Source organism: Elephas maximus, chromosome 15, assembly GCF_024166365.1.
Source record: "Elephas maximus indicus isolate mEleMax1 chromosome 15, mEleMax1 primary haplotype, whole genome shotgun sequence".
Taxonomy (NCBI): domain Eukaryota; kingdom Metazoa; phylum Chordata; class Mammalia; order Proboscidea; family Elephantidae; genus Elephas; species Elephas maximus.
Window position 1 is genome coordinate 12634551 of NC_064833.1, and position 24798 is coordinate 12659348.

A 24798-nucleotide genomic window follows, 5' to 3' on the forward strand; every position below is an offset into this window, starting at 1 on the left:
ACAAAAAAGTATGTGGAAAAATGAAATTGTCAACAACACACATAAAAAGGCATCAAAATAACAACACTAAACAGTTATTTGTCTATAATTACGCTGAATGTAAATGGACTAAATGCACCAATAAAGAGACAGAGGGTCTCGGACTGGATAAAGAAACACGATCCGTCTATATGCTGCCTACAAGAGACACACCTTAGACTTAAAGACACAAACAAACTAAAACTCAAAGGATGGAAAAAATATATCAAGCAAACAACAAGCAAAAAAGAAGAGGAGTAGCAATATTAATTTCTGACAAAATAGACTTTAAACTTAAATCCACCACAAAGGATAAAGAAGGACACTACATAATGATAAAAGGGACAATTGATCAGGAAGACATAACCATATTAAATATTTATGCACCCAATGACAGGGCTGCAAGATGCATAAATCAAATTTTAACAGAACTGAAAAGTGAGATAGACACCTCCACAATTATAGTAGGAGACTTCAACACACCACTTTCGGAGAAGGACAGGACATCCAGTAAGAAGCTCAATAGAGACACGGAAGACCTAATTACAACAATCAACCAACTTGACCTCATTGACTTATACAGAACTCTCCACCCAACTGCTGCAAAATATACTTTTTTTTCTAGCGCACATGGAACATTCTCTAGAATAGACCACATATTAGGTCATAAAACAAACCTTTGCAGAATCCAAAACATCGAAATATTACAAAGCATCTTCTCAGACAACAAGGCAATAAAAGTAGAAATCAATAACAGAAAAACTAGGCAAAAGAAATCAAATACTTGGAAACTGAACAATACCCTCCTGAAGAAAGACTGGGTTATAGAAGACATCAAGGAGGGAATAAGGAAATTCATAGAATGCAACGAGAATGAAAATACTTCCTATCAAAACCTCTGGGACACAGCAAAAGCAGTGCTCAGAGGCCAATTTATATCGATAAATGCACACATACAAAAAGAAGAAAGAGCCAAAATCAGAGAACTGTCCCTACAACTTGAACAAATAGAAAAGTGAGCAACAAAAGAATCCATCAGGCACCAGAAGAAAACAAATAATAAAAATTAGAGCTGAACTAAATGAATTAGAGAACACAAAAACAATTGAAAGAATTAACAAAGCCAAAAGTTGGTTCTTTGAAAAAATTAACAAAATTGATAAACCATTGGCTAGACTGACTAAAGAAATACAGGAAAGGAAACAAATAACCTGAATAAGAAACGAGAAGGGCCACATCACAACAGACCCAACTGAAATTAAAAGAATCATATCAGATTATTACAAAAAATTGTACTCTAACAAATTTGCAAACCTAGAAGAAATGGATGAATTCCTGGAAAAACACTACCTACCTAAACTAACACATTCAGAAGTAGAACAACTAAATAGACCCATAACAAAAAAAGAGATTGAAACGGTAATCAAAAAACTCCCAACAAAAAAAAAAGCCCTGGCCCGGACGGCTTCACTGCAGAGTTCTACCAAACTTTCAGAGAAGAGTTAACACCACTACTACTAAAGGTATTTCAAAGCATAGAAAATGACGGAATACTACCCAACTCATTCTATGAAGCCACCATCTCCCTGATACCAGAACCAGGTAAAGACATTACAAAAAAAGAAAATTACAGACCTATATCCCTCATGAACATAGATGCAAACATCCTCAACAAAATTCTAGCCAATAGAATTCAACAACATATCAAAAAAATAATTCCCCACGATCAAGTGGGATTTATACCAGGTATGCAAGGCTGGTTTAATATCAGAAAAACCATTAATGTAATCTACCACACAAATAAAACAAAAGACAAAAACCACATGACCTTATCAATTGATGCAGAAAAGGCATTTGACAAAGTCCAACACCGTTTTATGATAAAAACTCTCACCAAAATAGGAATTGAAGGAAAATTCCTCAACATAATAAAGGGCATCTATGCAAAGCCAACAGCCAACATCATTCTAAATGGAGAGAACCTGAAAGCATTTCCCTTGAGAACGAGAACCAGACAAGGATGCCGTTTATCACTGCTCTTATTCAACATCGTGCTAGAAGTCCTAGCCAGGGCAATTAGGCTAGACAAAGAAATAAAGGGCATCCAGATTGGCAAGGAGAAAGTAAAATTATCTCTGTTTGCAGATGACATGATCTTATACACAGAAAACCCTAAGGAATCCTCCAGAAAACCACTGAAACTAATAGAAGAGTTTGGCAGAGTCTCAAGTTATAAGATAAACATACAAAAATCACTTGGATTCCTCTACATCAACAAAAAGAACATCGAAGAGGAAATAACCAAATCAATACCATTCACAGTAGCCCCCAAGAAGATAAAATACTTAGGAATAAATCTTACCAAGGATGTAAAAGACCTATACAAAGAAAACTACAAAGGTCTACTACAAGAACTTAAAAAGGACCTACTTAAGTGGAAAAACATACCTTGCTCATGGATAGGAAGACTTAACATAGTAAAAATGTCTATTCTACCAAAAGCCATCTATACATACAATGCACTTCCGATCCAAATTCCAATGTCATTTTTTAACGTGATAGAGAAACAAATCACCAACTTCATATGGAAGGGAAAGAAGCCTCGGATAAACAAAGCATTACTGAAAAAGAAGAAGAAAGTGGGAGGCCTCACTCTACCTGATTTCAGAACCTATTATACAGCCACAGTAGTCAAAACAGCCTGGTACTGGTACAACAACAGGCACATAGACCAATGGAACAGAATTGAGAACCCAGATATAAATCCAACCACATATGAGCACCTGATATTTGACAAAGGCCCAGTGTCAGTTAATTGGGGAAAAGATAGTCTTTTTAACAAATGGTGCTGGCATAATTGGATATCCATTTGCAAAAGAATGAAACAGGACCCCTACCTCACACCAAGCACAAAAACTAACTCCAAGTGGATCAAAGACCTAAACATAAAGACTAAAACGATAAAGATCATGGAAGAAAAAATAGGGACAACCCTAGGAGCCCTAATACAAGGCATAAACAGAATACAAAACATTACCAAAAATGACGAAGAGAAACCAGATAACTGGGAGCTCCTAAAAATCAAACACCTATGCTCATCTAAAGACTTCACCAAAAGAGTAAAAAGACCACCTACAGACTGGGAAAGAATTTTCAGCTATGACATCTCCGACCAGCGCCTGATCTCTAAAATCTGCATGATTCTGTCAAAACTCAACCACAAAAAGACAAACAACCCAATCAAGAAGTGGGCAAAGGAAATGAACACACACTTCACTAAAGAAGATATTCAGGCAGCTAACAGACACATGAGAAAATGCTCTCGATCATTAGCCATTAGAGAAATACAAATTAAAACTACGATGAGATTCCATCTCACTCCAACAAGACTGGCATTAATCCAAAAAACACAAAATAATAAATGTTGGAGAGGCTGCGGAGAGATTGGAACTCTTATTCACTGCTGGTGGGAATGTAAAATGGTACAACCACTTTGGAAACCTATCTGGAGTTATCTTAAACAGTTAGAAATAGAACTACCATACAACCCAGAAATCCCACTCCTCGGAATATACCCTAGAGAAACAAGAGCCTTCACACAAACAGATATATGCACACCCATGTTTATTGCAGCTCTGTTTACAATAGCAAAAAGCTGGAAGCAACCAAGGTATCCATCAACGGATGAATGGGTAAATAAATTGTGGTATGTTCACACAGCGGAATACTACGCATCGATAAAGAACAGTGACGAATCTGTGAAACATTTCATAACATGGAGGAACCTGGAAGGCATTATGCTGAGTGAAATCAGTCAGAGGCAAAAGGACAAATATTGTATAAGACCACTATTATAAGATCTTGAGAAATAGTATAAACTGAGAAGAACACATACTTTTGTGGTTACGAGGTGGGGAGGGAAGGAGGGTGGGAGAGGGTTATTTACTGATTAGTTAGTAGATAAGAACTGCTTTAGGTGAAGGGAAGGACAACACTCAATACACGGAAGGTCAGCTCAACTGGACTGGACCAAAAGCAAAGAAGTTTCCGGGATAAAATGAATGCTTCAAAGGTCAGCGGAGCAAGGGCGAGGGTTTGGGAACCATGCTCTAAGGGGACTTCTAAGTCAATTGGCAAAATAATTCTGTTATGAAAACATTCTGCATCCCACTTTGAAATGTGGCGTCTGGGGTCTTAAATGCTAACAAGCGGCCATCTAAGATCCATCAATTGGTCTCAACCCACCTGGAGCAAAGGAGAATGAAGAACACCAAGGTCACATGACAACTAAGAGCCCAAGAGACAGAAAGGGCCACATGAACCAGAGATCTACATTATCCTGAGACCAGAAGAACTAGTTGGTGTCCGGCCACAATCAATGACTGCCCTGACAAGGAGCACAATAGAGAACCCCTGAGGGAGCAGGAGATCAGTGGGATGCAGACCCCAAATTCTCATAAAAAGACCATACTTAATGGCCTGACTGTGACTAGAGGAATCCCGGCGGGCATGGTCCCCAAACCTTCTGTTGGCACAGGACAGGAACCATTCCCGAAGACAAATCATCAGACATGAAAGGGACTGGACAGTGGGTAGGAGAGAGATGCTGAAGAAGAGTGAGCTAATTATATCAGGTGGACACTTGAGACTGTGTTGGCATCTCCTGTCTGGAGGGGAGATGGGAGGATAGAGAGAGTTGGAAGCTGGCAAAATTGTCACGAAAGGAGAGACTGGAAGGGCTGACTCATTAGGGGGAGAGCAAGTGGGAGTAAGGAGTAAGATGTATATAAACTTATATGTGACAGACTGACTTGATTTGTAAACGTTCACTTGAAGCTCAATAAAAGTTAAAAAAAAAACAGCATGACCCAGAAAATCCTAAATGTGTAGGTATATGTTTGCATGGGGGAAAAAGACATTTAGAAAATGGCATTTCAAAAATGGCATTTAGATGGCTTCAAAATATTAACCATTGTTTTCTCTGGGTAGTAAGCTTGAGGACAATCTTCGTTTTCTTTTTTGTGAATTTTTATTCTTTTCCAAATCCTCTACAATTAGCATAAATATTTTTGTAATGAATAACATTGAAATTTAATGTTAAATTTTGTGAGACATCAGATAAGATGATCCATCTCTAAGGATTGTTATAGCCCTGAGAATTACTCTGTATGTGTTTTCATGCCTGGTAAAGAAGAAGGTCAGCAAAAAAGAAGACGACCCTCAATTAGATGAATTGACACAGTGGCTGTAACAATGGGCTCAAACATAGCAACAATTGTGAGGATGGCACAGGACCAGGCAATGTTTTGTTCTGTTGTATAGAGGGTCGCCATGAGTGGGAACTGACTCAAGGGCATCTAAGAACATCTGTTTTCACTTATCTATGTTCTTTTACATTAGCATAGTGAGATGGTAGTATTAATTCAGTGATTTGATTCATACAAATAAGTCTTTCCAACTGCCCTTGGTTTTAAGTCCTTGCCACCCAATATCAAGCAAAGCATTTTCCCTGGGTGGTGCAAGTGGTTAACATACTTGGCTGCTAACCAAAACGTCGGAGGTTTGAGTTCACCCAGGGGCATCTCAGAAGAAAAGCTTGGTGATCCACTTCAAAAAAAATCAGCCATTGGAAACCGTATGGAACACAGTTCAATTCATGGGGTCGCCATGAGTTGGAATCCAGTCAACAGCGACTGGATTATATTGCACAGATTTCAGCCTCTTGGCTCTCTCCACAAGTCCTTCAAAAAATCATAAAAGCGACAAAAAACCCTGCTAAATTGAGAACACAGTTCTTGGTAGGTGTTCCTGAGCCTGGCACATGCTACAGTCTCCCCTCAGACCACTTTTTTCCATCAGAAATACATGCTGAAGATTCAAAGACTGTTCATAATTTTCTTTTACCTTTTTTTCTGAGCTTAGTCTCATTATCTATGTATTTTTGGAAAACCAACTCTTTGAGAATGATTCAAGAGGTATTTATGTTTTCTCTTGAATATGTGTTTTAAATGATAAATTGCTGAGTTTAAAAAAGCCTTCTGTATCATAAAGAAAAGGATATCAGAAGTGCCAGGCAGAGTAAGAATTTGGGCTGAGTTCACAAGGAGCAAAACGTAGGATTTCTCCCATTCACGCTAAACCATTTGAGCAAGTGGTTTATGTTTTTAAAAGCACCATGCCAAATCTTATGCCAAAAACACAAGGCCAAATCCTATGCCAAGCACTTAAAAAAAAGGAGTAGGTGGTTTACAGTTAGCTCTCAAAATAACTCTTTGGAGCAGGTTTTATTGTCTTTATTTTACTCGTGAGGAAACTGAGGCTGAGCAAGTTTGTCTTTCCCATGGACACACAGCTAAGAGACACCAGAGCCAGCCTTTGACACCGGGCTTTATGGTCCTAAAGCCTCCGTTCTTAATCATACAATGAGTAAGTATTTCCAAATTGATAAAACCAGGGTTCTAGTCGTGAAACTACCACTCACTGACTGTGACCTTGAGCGTGAGCTTTCAGCACCTCCATTTTCTCATATGTAAAATGGAGCCACGAACACCTTAGTGTCCACACCTGAAAAATGGGGGTAACAGCGTCCAACTCATAGAACTGATTTAAGAATTAAAAGAGTTAATATTTGGGAAAGCGCTTTGAACAGGCACTGACACTTAGCAAGCACTACATACATGTCTCTTAAATAGAACAACACCAAAAAAAAGAGAGAGAGAGTTGATCCTTGTCTACACATGGATTTTGGAAATGAGAAAGTATAAAATCTCTTTGAAATCTGGAAAAAGTAGTCTGCAAATTGAAGGCATTGTTATTAGCATGAGTGCGTTGTCTCCCCAGGTTTGACCTGTGTGACTTCATGTCCTCGGGGGTCGATCGATTTCCAAATTGTTGTTGTTAGTTGCCACAGCCGGCTCTGACTCATGGTGACCTTATATATGATCGCTGGTGTGTTTGAGTTCGTATTTCCAAATTAGCCTATGTGAAAACCCTCGGAGCAGCCCCTATCATTTAGTGGGTGTTCAAAACATTTGTTTCTCTCTTTTTTATCCCATTCCTTTCTGAATCTCAGTTTCCTAACAAGTCTCCTTGAAGTTTGTCTGTGGTTGTTAGTAACCAGCCGCCATTTTGCCTTTCTTCTTCCAACAGAGATTTCCTGGGGACCAAGGAGGCATCGCTCCTGCTAATGGCCATGTTCCTCCTTGCTGTGTTCTACCATGGACAGCAGGTAATCAAACATTGTGCTCTAGCTTCCCCCAGTTATCTGGCATTTCCTGTTGCCATAAAACCAGCTGCAAGGCCTCCACTGTTCTTTGCAGCAAAGGACTACGGGCTTCTTGCAGCAAGTTGTGGTTCTGGATGAATCGATCCCTAATAAAGACCACCTCATGAAAACCTAAGCTGAAGAAGATGATTTTGTAGGCAATGTGATTTTAACACCCTTCAGGTACACCTCTTTCAAAGAAACCATTATCCAAAAAAAGGGCTTTCCATTTCTGCCTGAGGCAAACTGGAATCCCTCCCAATTCTGTTGCCTGGATAGAATTACTATTATAGAAGTTGTGTGCTGCACTAGGTAACACATTCAGGTTTGGGGATCCGCTAAGCCAGGATTCTGATCACAGCTCTTCCTTTCAGTAGGGTATGGCCTTGGCCAAGTTACTTATCTCCCTAAGCCTCAATTTCTTCATCTCTATAATAAGGGAATAATACCTAAATTTGGCTGCTACGAATAATTCTTTGAGATTACTGTACATAGCATTTTTTGCACTGCCTTGCGTATACATGGAGCCCTGGTGGTGCAGTGGTTAAAAGCTCAGCTGCTAACCAAAAGGTCAGCAGCTTGAATCTACCAGCCGCTCCTTGGAAACCCTATGGGGCAGTTCTACTCTTTGTGACAGGGTCACTACGAGTGAGGATCAACTCGACAGCACTGGGTTTGGTTTTTTTTATTCTTTTCATATATACAGCAAGTGCTTCATTGTTAATTTGTCCTAATTACATAAAGTTCCTGCCATATGAGCCACATCTCTTTGCCAGCACCCCAGCTGGATATTGTGTGTAACACTGTACAAAATATCATCCCCGACCCTAAGGGCTCCAGTATCCTAGGGGAGTTGTTGTTGATACCTGCCACTGAGTCAGCCCCCAACTCATGGCAACCCCATGCACAGTAGAACAAAACACTGCGCGGTCCTACACCCTCCCCACAATTGGACCACTTTGATTCATGAAATTTTCATTGGCTGATTTTCGACTGCCACCTAAATAATATAATGGGAGAGGTGCTATGTGTGGAACAGACTCATCCAAGGACTTCAAGAGTCAGAGGGGCAGGAAATCATCCTGCATGGGGGCGTGAAGCCAGACTTAACCCAGGAGGTGCTGTTTGCTCTCAAACAGCAGGAAGAATGTTCCAGGTGGACTCAGACCAAGACTGTGGTCAAGTTTATCACCTAGGGGAACTTCCGCTCCCTGGTAGCGGCCAGCACCTGCCAGTTTCACTGCTCTGCTCTGGACCCTGGTCCATCTCTCTTTGGTCTGTGTGCACTCCAAAAAGTAACCAGAAAGGAAGAGAAACAAAGCAAGAAGACTCCCAGCCAGAGCAGAAATAGAAACATATCACCGGGAAATCACCATGGAAACAGAAGGTAACAAACCCTGGAAACCAGAGATGAAACAGCCCAAAACCCCAAAACCTAGTTGGATAGAAAGATATAATGTTATTGTAATTAAGGGTGGGGGGGGGGTAGTGAAACATCATCAAGAAGAAAACAGATAATATAAAATCTTGACAAGTGAAGAGAAGAGAGAAAGAGTTCACACTTCCCAAGCTCCTACTATGTGCCTGGTACTTTACCTATATTATTTCATTTGATCCTCTCACTAACCTTGAATTGTAATTATTATAACCCATGTTTTACAGGTAAAGAAACTAAGGCTACAAAGGTAGTAAGTAGGAAAACTAGAATTTAAACCCAGATTGGTCTCCAAAGCCCACTCTTCCACTTCACTGGACCAGAGAAAGACAAACACATTGTCTGCATATCAGCACGATGGCCCAGGGATTCAACCCAGCAGTAAGAATTGACTTGCTTTTAAATTTTAACTGAATTTATAATGAAACAACAAGGAAAGCGTCAAAGTCTAGCCATCTCCAGAATCCCTATGAGTAGGCCCTTCTGTCTTTCTTGGAGAGCTAGGGTCATATCTCCAAATCTGGATGGTTTCCTGTTACAAGGGAGACCACCTCAGTCTGACATGAAAACAGAATCCTTTTGGGGCCCACAAAGATGGACTCAGACAAGGCGATCCTACAGAAAAGCACACACATACTCCATCACATGGGTCTTAAACTGACAAGTGAGAAATCTCCAGAAATTACTAGTACGGGGGAATTTCAGGGGATGGTCTTCATTCCAAAATCATGAGAACTTACCTTCTCTTCTGTCACCTCGAGGAATTACTTTGTGCCCTGTCAGTGCCCCTTTCTCAGATGATACCCTCCTACCATTTTGTTTCTGTTTTTCATATTCTCCATTTGTCCTGGGAAAGCAGGTAACATAATTGTGTTAGCATGGTGTATAATTAAGAGTATTTTTTTTTTAAGTGCATAGTAAGGGTGCGAGCTACTGGGCTTAAGTGGCATCTGATATACTTTTATTTCTAAATTTCAAGGGGTTTTCAAATGACATAATAACATCCCATAACTGTAGCAGTAACAGATATAGGTGCTAGAGTCAGGGAGATAGTTTTCCAACCCCCAGCTCTACCGCTTAGTAGACATTTGACCTTCATCAATTTTCTTAATGTTCTGGATCTCAGTTTCCTTGCCTATAAGATGGATATAATAATAGGCCCTGGTGGTGTAGTGGTTAAGAGCTCGGCTGCTAACCAAAAGGTCAGCAGTTTGAATGCACCAGCTGCTCCTTGGAAGCCCTATGGGGCAGTTCTACCCTGTCCTACAGGGTCGCTATGAGTCAGAATCAATTGGATGGCATCGGGTTTGATTTTTTGTTTGAGTTTCATACTTCATAGAGTTGTTATGAAGTATTATATAGAAACACAGTTGTAACATACTTTTCCCAGTGGCTAGCACATACAGTGGACTCCCTGTGTGGCACAAACATTTCAACACTCAGCTACTAACTGAAAGGATAGTAGTTCAAATCTACCCAGAGGAGCCTTGGAAGAAAGGCTTGACAGGCTACTTCCAAGAGGTCACAGCCATTGAAAACCCAGTGAAGCAAATGGAGTCATCATAAGTCAGAATTGACCCCAAGGTAACTGGTTTTGCACAAAAACAGTTAGCTCTTAATATTTTACTTTGAAAACAAGACTTTGAGGCTAACAGGGCTTCCCAAGACAGGAACAGAAGCTTCAGTCACCTGAAGTCACAAAATCAGTGAGAAAAGCCAGACCAATACAGGAATCCAAATCTGCTAACTCCTAATTCCATTCTCTTCCACCCCCCCCTTTTTCCCCCCCACATGCCACTGCCTCCCTGTGCTTAAAAGAGCTTTCTGCAGACTTGCATCAATTAGGTGTCATCTATCTATAGCATCTGCCAGGGTCCCGTGCATCCTGGATCAAGCCTGCCCACTCCCGGGCCAGCTACCTGCTTCCACCAGTTTCCCTTTGTGACTCAGAGTCCTCTATTTTTATTAAAGGCTGAATAATGCCCATTAATCCCTATTACGCAGAAGAATCCGGTGGGAGCATGTGTAATTATTCATCTCCAGAGTGACGGAGGCCGTTATATAACTGAATAATTGTGAAATTTCATCTTGTACATATGTGGAAGCAATATGCCAAACACCTCCTCCTCCGAGGCAGGTGAACATTCTGAACGTTGGACAGGAAGACCAAACAGTCAGGTGCCTCCCACCTCATGCCTCATTCACTTGCAGCCCAGGCGAGGTTGGGCTTTGGTGTCTCCATTTATAGCATAGGGAGTCACAACATGTGCACAGGGACAGAGGTTAATGAGTCCATGTCTCCAGGCACGTACTTCCAGGTCTAATAAAGACAGGTACAGTGCAGTATATGCCTTAGGAGGAAAGATCCAAGCCTTGGAACCAAATACTCTTAAGATTAAATTCCAGCAGCGCCACTTAAGAGAATGGGTGTCCTTGAGACACTCAACCTCCTAGAGCTACCATTTCTTTACCTGTAAAGTGGAAAGGATAATAGCTATCTGTTAAGGTTGCAGAATGGCTAAATGAGGTCATGGATGTGGAGTGTAGGGGTAGAAAGTCACAGTTTGAGTTAGAATACCTTGGGTTCAAAGCCAGGTCTCTCTGTCTTTGGGACCTTTGGCAATTGACTTCAGCTTACTATGCCTTCATTTCCTCATCTGTGAAATGGGGATAATAAAATCCCTACTTTGTGGAGTGAGGATTAGACGAGCTTTAATGCACGTGACGGGCTTAGAACAGTGCTAGTCCAAGCAAGAACTCAAAAAGGATTAACTATCTTTTTGTGAGTAGTAAGGAGTCTTGGTGGTACAGTGGTTAAAGCTCTCAGCTGCTAACAGGAAGGTTGGCAGTTCAAACCCACCAACTGCTCCATGGGAGAAAGATGTAGCAGTCTGCTTCGGTAAAGATTTGCAGCCTTGAAAACCCTATGGGGCAGTTCTACCCTGTCCTATAGGGTAGCTATGAGTTGAAATTGACTCAACGACAATGGGTTTGGTTTCGGGGGTTATGTGAGGAGCCCCCAGATGGTGCAGACAATTAACATGCTCAGCTGCTAACCAAAAGATTGGAAGTTTGAATCCACCCAGAGGTGCCTCAGAAGAAAAGCCTGGTGACCCTCCTGACCTACTTCCAAAAAACCAGCCATCGAAAACCTTATGGAGCACAGTTCTACTCTGAAACATATGGGGTCGTCATGAGTCGGAATCTACTGGACAGCAACTGGTTATCCATATGTAAATGCCTGGCACAAAATTTCTGAGCAATATCTATTATTTCCCTTGATAGTCTCTTAATGTAACCAGTTCCTTAATAGTTTGATAAGAATCAAGAAAGAGAGTGCACTTTCAACTGAACTGACATTTCGTCTTCAGCAAATGCTGGAGAATTTTTACTTTAAAAATCAACACCCATGCCTCCTTATAGGCTTTACTCTGCGCTCCATGTCTGCGTAACCACTCTGGGTTGAAATGATCTTTTTTCACCCTCCCACCACCACTCAAAGGCAAGGCTAAGTTTCGTTCATCTTCACACCCCAGCACCTAGCACATAGTAGGTACAACGGATCTTTAGTACATGGAAAAGAAGTTCTTTCTTTTGGTGGAGGATTAATAAAATGTGATGCTTGCCTTGGTGAGGCTTGCTTTTGCCAAGAGACAGGGATGTACTTGGACTAGATAGTCTGTTTATGGACATGCCTTAGATGCAGTCACGTGGGCTGAAAGAAAAAGTCTATTCTTGACTTAAACAACCAGAAACTTCTTGCTTAAATCAACTCCAAACCAAAAAAAACCAAACCCAGTGCCATCGAGTCGATTCCAACTCATAGCAACCCTATATTCCAGCCCTCCAGATTTCCCTAATCTGTTTAAATGTATTTGCTATGTTCTAAAGCTCAGCCTGTCACATCTTTGGCAAGTGAGAACCTATTCAAGTTGACTCTCGAGTTCTTTTGACATAATCCCAGCAATCGCTGATAATCTCCATGTTTTCTAATATGGCAAGATGTCTGAGGCTCATCTTGTCCATATCCTGCCCTAGACTTGGGTCCAGCCTAGATTGTTTTTATGGAAATTGATATTTAGAGACCATAATCTGGACACTAGGGGTGCTCATTGCTACTAGCTTTTCATTGTTTCTAAGCCTCAATTGCAGTAGACAGAGCTAGGAAATATATATGCATGTGTGTACGTGTATATATATATGTTTATAAATAGATATAGATTCAGCATGAGTTCATAGTGATACTTCCATTTTCACATTTAGGACTACGAGCTTTTCTTAATTTTATCAAAATTTTTTTTTTTGTATCTGCATCTCCTTTTCCCACTGTCAGAAATTCCAGTTTTCAATGGCACTGACCCAGTTACTCATTTACTTATGTTACAATTCACATACAATTGTCTAAGAATAATAATACAAACATTACAATATGATTGTTGTAAATCACTTAAGTTTTTTTGTTGTTGTTATTTTTAGTCCTACAGTATTCTCTTTTGGGAATGTTTAATCAAATTACTGTATAATCAAACTATTCCTCACTGTCTAGCTATATCATCAACTGGCTACACATGTGGGTTTTTTGGGGGGGATTAGATATTTTTATTTTGAAAATCTATTTAGTTTTATAATTAAGTAAAATATGTCCTCAGTTCTAAAGCCAAGTTTACAAAACAAGATACAAATAAAGAAGTCTAAGTTCTGTCCCTGTTCTATCTTTTCCTGATACGTAACCATTTTTTATGGTTTATGTCTTGATTGTTTTTTTGATAAAATTTTTTTATATTGTGGTAAAATATATATATATAACAAAACATTTGCCAGTTCAACAATTTTTACATGTATGATTCAGTGACATTGATTATATTCATCATATTTTGCAACCGTCATAACTATCCTTTTCCAAATTATTCCATCCACCACCATTAACAAAAACTCAATGCCCTGTAAGCAATGACTCCCCTTTTTTCCTCTCTCCCACCCCTGGTAACCACGAATAAGCTTTGGTCTCTGTACATCTGCCTATGTCATATAAGTCATTTGTCCTTTTGTAGCTGACTTATTTCACTCAGCATAATGTTCTCAACGTAAATCCATGTCATAGCAATGTATTGGAATTTCATTTCTCTTTATAGCTGAGTAATATTCCATTGAACATTTTGTTTACTGTTCATGTAAATTGTTCCCACCTTTTGGCTGTTGTGAATAATGCTGCAGTGTATGTTGGTATACAGGCTTCTGTTTGTGTTCCTACTTTCAGTTATTTTGAGTATATATATTTAGACATTTTATCTAATATTCACACATTTTTATTATACATATAAACAATTATATAATGTGGACATAGAGTTAGAGATATGTATAGAGAGGGGTAGGTATCCCTCCTTCTTAAATAAATGGCAGCTGAGCCCTTGTGGTATGATCGTTAAGCGATATATTGCTGCTAACCAAAAGGTCCGCAGTTCAAATCATCCAGCTCCTTGGAAATTCTATGGGGCAGTTCTACTCACTCCTACAGGGTCACTATAACTTGGAATCTACTCAAGGGCAACGGGTTTAATCTTGTGTTAGAGGATCACAAAAAAGAAGAAGACCCTCAACAGGATGGATTGACACAGTGGCTGCAACAATGGGCTCAAACATAGCAACAATTGTGAGGATGGGGCAGAACTGGGCAGTGTTTTGTTCTGCTGTACTCAGGGTCACTATGAGTCAGCACCGACTCAAGGGCACCTAACAACAACATAACAACAACCATGTGTTTAACAGTGCAGCATAATATTCATTTCAACAGTTAAAGACTTTAAAATAATGACATTCCTAAAGCTGTGGGGAGAATGGTCCTGAGATTCTTTAGAGAGGAAGCTATCTGCCCTCCAAAATGAAAAGGGAAGCTAGGACAAGAGAACCGATGTGAAAAGAAAAAAAAAAAAAAGACCAAACTTACTGGTCTAACAAAGACTGCAGAAACTCCGAGAACATGGCCCCAGGCTCAGCAATGAAGTCACTCCTGAGGTTCACCCTTCAGCTAAAGATTAGACAGGCCCATAAGGATGAGAAGGCGGAAGGGGACAGGAAAGCTGGTAATAGGGAACCCAAGGTTGAGAAAGGGAGAGTGTTGACATGTCCTGGGGTTGGCAACCAATGTCACAAAACAATATGTGTACTAATTGTTTAATAAGAAGCTAGTTTGTTCTATAAACCTTCATCTAAAGCACAATAAAAGAGAGAGAGAGAGAACTGATGTGTGTAGAGTGCTTACTATGAACCAGGTGCTTTATCAGTAACATAGCAAATAATTCCTATTCCCAGCTTGTGAGGTAGTTGGTGTTCATCCCAATTTTAGAGATGAGGAAACTGAGATGAAGTCCCTTGTCCAGGGGTGCAGTGCTTAAATGTGGGATTAGGGCATTAAGCAATATTTAACCGAATCCATGATCTTTCCACTATTAGCTCCTTTATGTCTTCATTATTGCCAGTGGTTATGAACTCAGACTCTGGAGTCAGACTGGCTTTCTCACTAACAAGCTTTGAGAACTTCGTCAAGTTACTCAACCATGTTTACTTTAATTTTCTCATTTATAAAATGAAGATTGCTAATACTACCTTCCTGTTAGGATTATTGTATGGATTAAAGGAGTTAATGGATATGTATTGCTTAGCACAATGCCTGGCACATAAGAAGCACCATTGACGTGTGAGCTCACTTTATTATTGTGACTTATTTGTTGAGTCAACTGTATTGATGGAGCACCTGCTCCGTGGTCAGGATGCAATGTTGAGCAACTGAAAGGACTTCTGACGCGGTACCTAAAGTCTAATACTGGACACAGGCATTATGAGGTAATCACACAGACAATTATAAAAACCCCAAGTACAATAATACCAGGAAGGGAGCCCTGTGGGAGCTAGTTGTTCTCTGATCTCCCAGCTCCAGGCAAAACAGCCCCAAAATGTTCAGATCAGGCTCTATTGTGTTTGAGGAGAGTTCTGGAGCTATTCACACCTCCCCAGATGTGTGCACCTGGCCTGTACCCCGAGAGTCCCCTTGCCTCTTCCCTCTCTTTCCTGTGAACACAGCTGGAGTACACAGCCCGCCTGGACTTCCTGTGGCGAGTGCAGGCCAAGGAGGAGATCAACGAGATGAAGGAGCTGAGGGAACACAACGAGAACATGCTCCGGAACATCCTGCCCAGCCACGTGGCCCGCCACTTCCTGGAGAAAGACCGGGACAACGAGGTGAGCCCAGGCTCAGCCAGCTAGCCAGAAGGGTGGCATGGGACGTGTGCGATGGACCCATGGGTGCTGGCTCAGGGAGAATGCCCCTGTCCTCTTGTGGGTGCCTCAGAATGGGGACCATGCCACCATACGGCGCCACATCTGCAAATTGCCATCACTGTGACTACATATAGCTCCCCCGGCCTCAGGTGCCTCTCTGTAAGTCTGTAAGGTGGATTTAATAAGATTTCCACTGCAGGATTGAATTGGAATGTTCAAGACTCACATGTGTGCATACATTTATCTATTATTTATAGATGTGTGTGTGTATATATATATATACATATATATATACATATATATATACATATATATATACATATATATATACATATATATATACATATATATATACATATATATATACATATACATATACATATATATATATACATATATATATATATATATATATATATATATATATATATATATATATATGGAGCCCTGGTGGCACAATGGTTAAGAGCTGAGCTGCTGACCAAAAGATCAGCAGTTGGAATCCACCAGCCGCTCCTTGGAAGCCCTATAGAGCAGTTCTACTCTGTCCTGTGGGGCCACAATGAGTCAGAATTGATTCAACGGCACAGCATTTTGTTTTATATATATACAGCCACCACCCATCTGTTAGCGGAGGATTGTGTGTTGCTATAATGCTGAGCAGGTTTCAGTGGAGCCTCCAGATTAAGAAGAGAGCCCTGGTGATCTACTTCCAAAAATCACCGAATGAAAACTCTATGGATCATAGTGGTTCTATCCACAACCCATCAGGGGATGGCACGAGACAAGGAAGCATTTCATTCTGTTGTACATGGGGGTATCCATGAGTCAGGGGCAGCCAACAACTATATAGATAGACATGTATGCATATGTATGTATAATATATATATAAATATATGTGCATGTATAATGTATGTTTGCATTTATATATGCATTTGTGCTTGAGCATGTGTGTGTGTGTATGCATGAGTATATGTACATAACCTCTTAGCACACTGCGTAGCAGGTAGTAGGTATTCACAAAATGCTTTTCTACTTAAAACTGTTTTTAGTATATTATATAGTATATTATGCCTTAATGGCCACTCAGTGAAGTCAATTCAGCTGCTATTTTTATTTGTTCATTCTCTGCTCTTTGTTTAGCCCTAAGCACCCCCCAGGAGATCCAACTAATCTGGCATCTGTTATGTCTCCCACATTGTCTTGGGCACTGCGATGAGTAATAAGGCATGGGGTGGAGAAACCATAGGCCCCCTAGTGTTTTAAGAGGAAGGGCAGAGGCCAGAGCAGAAGTATCATAGTACAAAGGCACAAGTCTCAAAGAGCATTGAGGAAACTTGGATTTTCTTCTGTGTATAACAAGGAGGTAAGAATTACTATTCCCATTTCATAGATGAGGAAACTGAGGCTCCAAGATCACAAAGCTAGTGAGTAATGAGCTCGGATTCAAACCCAGGCATGTCTAAAGCCGAAGTGTTCTTCGTCCTGCCCCCCACTGTACAGGCATGTGTGGGGTACAGTGACAAGCAACGACTCAAACAGCTAAACGCTGGGCAGTAGACAGAGTTTCACCCCCTGGCGACATCCTGTCCAAGCCTGTTCTGGCTCTGTCACCCACACAGAGATTCTGGCAGCCTCTGCTATTCCACTGGGCTTTTGGCTTAGAAATAGCACTTACCACCCTGGGCAGGGAAGGCCAGCTGGGGTCCATGCCAGGCTGGTTCATTGGTGGCAGGCTATTGCTGATTCCTGGAAGCCAGCCTGCTCCTTGTGGCTTTATTAAGAGCTGTAGGAAGGACACTGACAAGGGCAATCCATCTCAGCCAATGAGTTTCCAGTTGGAGAACCTGCCCAACATAAATTTCATCTCTGCCACTAACTGGCTGTGTGACCTAGGGCAGGTTACCCAACCTCTTTGAGTTCATTTCCTCATCTGATGAATGGGGGGAATAATACCAACTTTGTTAAGTTGATATGAAAACTAAATTTGGTAAAAACACATTAAGGCCATACGTTGTTGTTAGGTGCCATAAAAGTCAATTTCAACTCATAGCGACCCCAGGTGACATAGTAGAACTGCCCCATAGGGTTTTTAAGGCTGTAATCTTTACTGGAAACCCTGGTGGCGTAGTGGTTAAGTGCTACGGCTGCTAACCAAAGGGTCGGCAGTTCAAATCCACCAGGCGCTCCTTGGAAACTCTATGGGGCAGTTCTACTCTGTTCTATAGGGTCGCCATGAGTTAGAATCAACTCGACGGCACTGGGTTTGGTTTTTTTTTTTTAATCTTTACTGGAGCAGATCGCCAGGTCTTTCTCCCACGGAGCCTCTGGGTGGGTTCAAACCACCAACTTTTTGGTTAGCAGCTGAGCACTTCAGTATCCTAAATTCAATACTGGTTCCTCCTCTACTGTCTTGGTGACTATGAACAAGTGATGAACGTCACTGGACCTCAGTTTCTCCATCTACAAAGGGAGATGGAGCAATACTTCCCAACTTAATCCAATTGTTACGACATTGACATGAGCTATTCTGCATAAAGCACTTAAACAGCGTTTGGCACAGTTTGTGTGCACAACAGTTATTAGCTATGATTATTTTCAATTAATGTAAGCCATCATTATTATTTTCTCTAACGCTTCCCAGTGATAGGCCTACCACCATTTATTCATTCATCCATTTGTTCAGCAAGTATTTACTGAAGGCCAACCATGTGCCAGGTGTTCTAGATACTGGGGGTAAAACAGTGAACAAAGTCCTTACTGTAATGAAGCTTGTATTTTCATGGGAAGACAGAAAGTAAAAAGAATAAATTAATATGTAACATAGTGCCATGTAGTGATAAGTTCTCAGAGGTTAAAGGAAGTCAAAGAAGGGAACAGAGTATGTGAAAGGGGTGGCATTTACATTTGGGAGTCAGAGAAGGCCTCTCTGAAGAGGTGACATTTAAATGACATAAAGGACACTAAGTCAACAAGTCTTGGGCATTGTTTCTCCCCTGCAGAGAGGCGGCTTAACTTGGTGCAGGGCAGGCAAGCCTTGGAATCAGATAGACCTGGGCAAGTAAAGGGCCAGACTGCAGCTCCCTGGGCAAAGAGGAGAGACCTAAGTCTTCACGTTGGCAGATGGCTGGGGGCGGGGGGGGTGCTTACGCTCAGAATCCACTACAAAGCCCAAACCTGTTCATCCAACCAGAGGAGGATGACAAAATAATAATAGCTTTTCTATATTCATCCATCCCTCCCCAGTTTATAAAGTGTTTTTATCTTCTTTGAGCCCAAAATAGCAAGAAACAGATGGCACATTGAGAAGGGTGGATTGGAGTGAGTTGGAGGAAGGAGGTCTCTCTAAAGGTATGGGTAGGTGGGCTGAAGCTTGTTCGTGTGGCCCTCCAGATTCCCACACCCCCTCTCTCTGTGCTTCTCGGGGGGCTGGTCAGCAAGGGCTATGTCAATGGTCTCCCATGCTGTCTGGTACCCAGTTGAGGGCCACCAATGAGAGTGGGGAGTGCAGGGTAGGTGATTGGGGGAGGGAAGAGGAGAGTGAGGTCAGGATACCTATTACCTTGGTGGTTTCCCTTGGCATCATCTAAGGGTGGCTGTGTCCCTCCACGCTGCTCTTTTCAAGGCCACTGTTATACTGCCCCCATTGTCAAATCAACTCACTCCTTTGGGGCCTTCTCATCCACTGGAACCTCGCCTGATGACAGCTCTACTGCTAGCCTTGAGTTCCTAAAGGATTTAAGGTTTCCCGACATCTGCCCTCACCTTTTCAATCAATCCCTCTGTAAATTAACCCTCCTGGAGTACTCTTCATTTGAATGTGCTACCTCTTTTCCATCGGGTCCCTGATTGAAGCCACAGGGATAAAGAAGGGATTATAAATCCTCCTGGGATGGGCAATGGTGGGAGGCTATTACCATCTACAGGTCTGAAGTCACAAGGGGTAAAAGAAGTTACTGGGAACCAATGAGCATTACAGTTATAGGGCAGGTATCCAGTAAATATGAATTGACGTTTGTGCATTGAATTTTCCACTTCAACTGGCATGCTGACCTGTTTTAGATTTATTTCATTTCAGCCTGAGATGTGAGTGGACAGTAAGAGAGCAGGAACCAGCAATGGAGAAAACTAGTTTGAGAAATTTGGGTGCAGAGATGAAGAGAAACTGGTTGATAGCCAAAGGAATCTGCAGTATGCAGGGCACACGATCATTCTACTTATAGGAAACACCTAGTGGAGGAAGAGTAACAGGAGAGGAGGAGAGGAGAAAGCGATAAGAAAGAAAGGCATCACTGCTGGAGCAAGTTCTTCAAAAAGTCAGAAAAGCGCAGGTAGAAGTGTTAACCTTCAACAGGAGACAGACAAACCCATCATCTGGAATTGAAGCAAACAAGATGAAAATATATTTGAATATAGACAAGTGTGTAAGCACTGGAACAGAGGTAGGTCACCAGCAATAGTCACATTTTCTCAGTGAAGTCAGAGACAAGACAATCAGTCATCTAGTGAGAGGAATACAGTGGAGGAATAAGTTGAGGAGAGAACTATGAGTTTGGACAAGCCACTGAGAAGAACAGAGAAGGGAGCTGTGACCAAGGACAAAAGAATGAGCAGTCATAACTCTGGACCGGCTAAGGTTGGAGACCGTGAATTGTCCACGGTCCCAATTCACATGGTGATGACACTGTGATTGTGGAGGTGACACAGTGATGAACCTTGTAGTGCTCTCAGTCTCTGTCCTCTCTGTGATTACCTGGGCAGGTGCATGGGTGCATGTATGCATAGGTGTCGTCATTGGCAGAAACTCACCTCTGATGTTTCCCTCTGTGTGTCTCTGACCAGGAGCTGTATTCTCAATCCTATGATGCTGTTGGGGTGATGTTCGCCTCCATTCCAGGGTTTGCCGACTTTTACTCCCAGACTGAAATGAACAACCAAGGAGTGGAATGCCTGCGCTTGCTGAATGAGATCATTGCTGACTTCGATGAAGTAAAGCTGAACCTCAGAAATTTATAATCACAAATGGGCATCATCATGTTATTCATGGTAGCAATGACCATGCTATTGATCATGTTATTCCTTGTAGCAATGCCCATTTTTGGCTCTTACAGAAATGCCAGAATGCATCATAAACCCTGACATCCATTATCTAATTTCACTATTGCAGTTACCGCATGAGATACATGCTATCGTTTGTCCGTTTTAGAGATGAAGGGAGTAAGCCTCAGAGAGGCTAGGTAACTTAACCTAATGTCATACAGTAGCAAATGGCACAACCAGTCCTTGGTCAGAGGCCTGTCTAACATAGTGCTACTCAGGCGCTGGCATCACAGAAGCTGGGCACTTATGGGAACGTTTCTCCATCTGCTCAAAGTGCCAAAGCAAAAATTATCAATGAGCATTTGGTCAGAGAACTAAATACAAGTGTAAACACGCTGCAGAGAGTACTTTCTTCTTCCAGGTTTCATGAGCCTAAGAACACATCTTATGGGGGGAAACACTCACACCGCACTTTAACTACATCACTAGGCTTGGCAGGAGTTGGCCTTGTCCCACATCCCCCATCATGAAGGACACCAATGTTCATCCATTTGGCTACACCTGAGATGAGAACTAAGTGATTCTTTGATAAAATGCTAGAAAAGAAGCCAAGCAAAGATGTGGGTCTAGCTGAAGTCAAGCCTCAGCCTGATCCCATCAGGAGCTCAGGAACATAAATGGTGCCAAAGAGTTGTCTCACACTGAGGTGACGGAGTCCAGTTTTTGTCCACCTGCACTGGTCAGCCACTGGCTCTCGGTAGCCCTGGTGGGGTGCCTAACCTCCCAGGTATTGCCAGCAAGGGGGCTTCCGTTGACCCAGGGAAATTCTCCAAAAAGGGTACAGCAATGCATCGTCACCAACCAACACTCACAGCAGTTGGAGATGGCCCCATAAAGGAGATCTGAGTGGGACACCTATAGCATCTACTAGATCATCCTAAACAACCTCCTTTCCCTCAGCTTCTACATTGTATCCGGCTACTACTGAGCCCTGTGGGTTTCTTCTTCCTAACTCTAGACCTGCCCCTTTCTCTTCATCTCAGCTGCGCTTGCCTTGGCTCAGGCCATGTTATTTCCCACCTGGACAACTGCAGTCCTCCCCTCACTGCTCTCCCTGCCTTCATCCATTATCAAAAACCACCAGAAGCAGGAGTATTTGGTCACATTCCATTGAAGTCTAAAGCCATCTAGTGGCTCCCCATTGCCAACTCCTCAGCAAGTTACCTGAGGCCTTGTACTACCCGTCTCTGTGCCCTCTCCCCTGCACGCCTCCTGGGCCCACTCTCCAGCACCACCTGACTACTTACAAGCCATGCAGCCCACCTGCTTTTTCCATGCACTGCTCTTTCGGCCTGGAAAGTGTGTCATCATCATCCCTACCCCACTCTCTCTCTCTGGACTCCACTGCTGGCCAAAAACCTCATACTCATTTCAGAGCCAACTGAAATATCACCTCTATTTGTGAAGCCTTTCTAACCCCTGGCCTACCCAGTAAATGCTATCACCCCTCCTTCAATGGAAAACTTATACTCTGAAAAACCCTTCCTTCATAGAACCTAGAACCCTCCAGAACATTCCTGTTTACAGATCTGCCTCCCCCCCTAGCCTCCATGCTCAGGGGCAGAGAGCCATCTTACTAATCTCTGTAGGTGTTTACAAAGTGCTGCCACAAATGCTAAGCATTTTCAACATTCCGTTTAAAATTTCATTTTTATTTAACCCTCACACAGAGCCCATGGGATAGACATCATTAGCCTTCACTTTATAAATAACAAAATTGAGACTCAGACACAAGTTATGCCAGGTCACACTCCACTAAGTGGCAAGGCCGAGATGCGAACTCAGGTCTCCCATACTGTTTTGTGTTTAGTCATTGTGCCACACTGTTTCTCACTCAAAGGGCATTTCAAGGTGCTGGTTTTGAAGACATAAACTCAACAACAGCCATTTTAGGTGGGCTGGGTCAAGAGAAATAAGACACAGTCACTTCTTGGATCCCATGGCTTCACAGTCCAGTGGGAGATGCGGTGACTATACATCACTTCTCCACAAAGCAGTCAATGGTAAGGGTAACAGGACAGAGGGCCCCACAAGCATGGCGACCAGAGAGAGACTCCCTAGGGACATCTTTCACTCTTGTCCTCCATGCTAGGCGAGAAGCATCATGAAGACAGAAACCATGTCTCTTTTGTTTCCTTTTAGGTCCCCAGCCCATAAGAGTTGCTCATAACAGATGCCTAAGGTGTATTTGATGCAGGAATCAATCAGTTAATTAATTAATGTGGGCAGAAACCAGCTGGCAGATAGTAAGGTCAAGATGGGCTACAGCAATCCAGGACATAACTTGCAAATAAAAAATATAGCTCTAGTTTAAAAACCTGACTAAAGGTTAAGACATTAGGCTTCGTTCTGTTTTAAACTCTAATGCACCACACATCTCATAAGCGCTCTCTCCAGCATGTTTTTAAATTGTAATGAGTAAATTTGAACTGAATTTGCACCCTGTGCCCCAAAAGTGCTCTAGACAGCCTGGAGTCTTTAGAAATCTGAGGTGGGGACAGCGCTCCTAGTGACAGAGACGGGTATTTGCACAGGTGGTTGAAACTAGGATGTAGGATGAGAAGAGAAGGGGATTGGTCCAGGAGGCTGTCGTCTTTAGAACTTGGGGCTTAGACAAGGAGGAGGAAGAGGAGGGTCTGGGGAGTAAGGAGTAGGAGAAACAGGTTGTGAAAGAGAGGAGAGGCAGAGCTGAGTAGAAGGAGGAAGAGGAGGAGGAGATACAGAGGGAAGGAGGAGGGAGCTGGGAAGAGAAGGTTGTCAACAGAAAACAAAAAAAAATCACTCCCTGGCTTGCCAACCCCAAGCTTTCCCGTGTGGGCCCCTGGGTCACCCGGACATGGCTTTCTTAGTTCCCTGGGTCTGGAGAACCCTCTGGACTCTGCCTTGGCTGAGCTCAGCCAGACTCCGTGGTGCTCACATCAGTAACAATGCTGCTCTTCTAGCTGATACAATTACCACAGGAACCTGAGATCATGCAAAGCCCTTGCCTTGGCTCAGAGGAAGGCTGAACGCTGCACAGAGCACACTCTCCAGACTGTGTTTGCAATACGCCTGTGACGGGCTCCTTACCCAGCGGCCCTGCCTCAGAGAAGGACTAATGAGTCCTCTCACATCTCAGTCTCCATGCGACTGGTTAATTAATAAAGGCCTGATTGGGGACCGCGTTATGCCCCCAGATGCTTTTGCTGCATAGTAGGTAAATTTGCCACGGGGATATTCAGTGAAATAATGAAGCCTCTTGCTGCCTGCTAATCGACTTCTAAGGAGGAGGCAGCTTTGCCCCGGCCAGAAGTTGGCCCTTGGCCAAGTGGCTTTGACAGAAGAAAGGAAAAAAGCACCCTTCCACCACCCTGTGGTGCAGGACCTGTCAGATCATCCCAGAGCCAGCAGGAGCTGGGAAGACGCAGGTGTAAGGAGGCAGAGGGAGGGGGCAGCTGAAGGCATCCAAAGATCCCAGCTAAAGTATTGACAGCTGAAGACCAAACCTGTGTGATGGCGTCTGGGGGCAATGTCAGCCCTGAGCCAAGGCTGAGGATGTGCAGGCTGCTGCGGCCGCTTGCCACCCGGGGCACAACCGGCAGAAACCCAGTCAGGGCAGAACAGTGCTTCACTTTAGCACAAGAAGCAAAAGGCTGCCTCAGCTGTGGATAGAGCCACACACACATACACAAACACACACTCTCACACACATGCTCACACATGTTCA

The 24798-nt window shown here is 42.5% G+C and overlaps 1 protein-coding gene across 1 annotated transcript in view; it reads left to right on the top strand.

The window, feature by feature from the left end:
- ADCY8 (adenylate cyclase 8) overlaps positions 1–24798 on the top strand; it is a 224148-nt gene that overhangs the window by 188844 nt on the left and 10506 nt on the right. The window contains exons 13-15 of the mRNA XM_049853746.1: positions 7168–7246; positions 15795–15953; positions 20835–20981. Coding sequence (XP_049709703.1) covers positions 7168–7246; positions 15795–15953; positions 20835–20981 — 385 coding nt within the window. The remainder of the gene's footprint in view (positions 1–7167; positions 7247–15794; positions 15954–20834; positions 20982–24798) is intronic.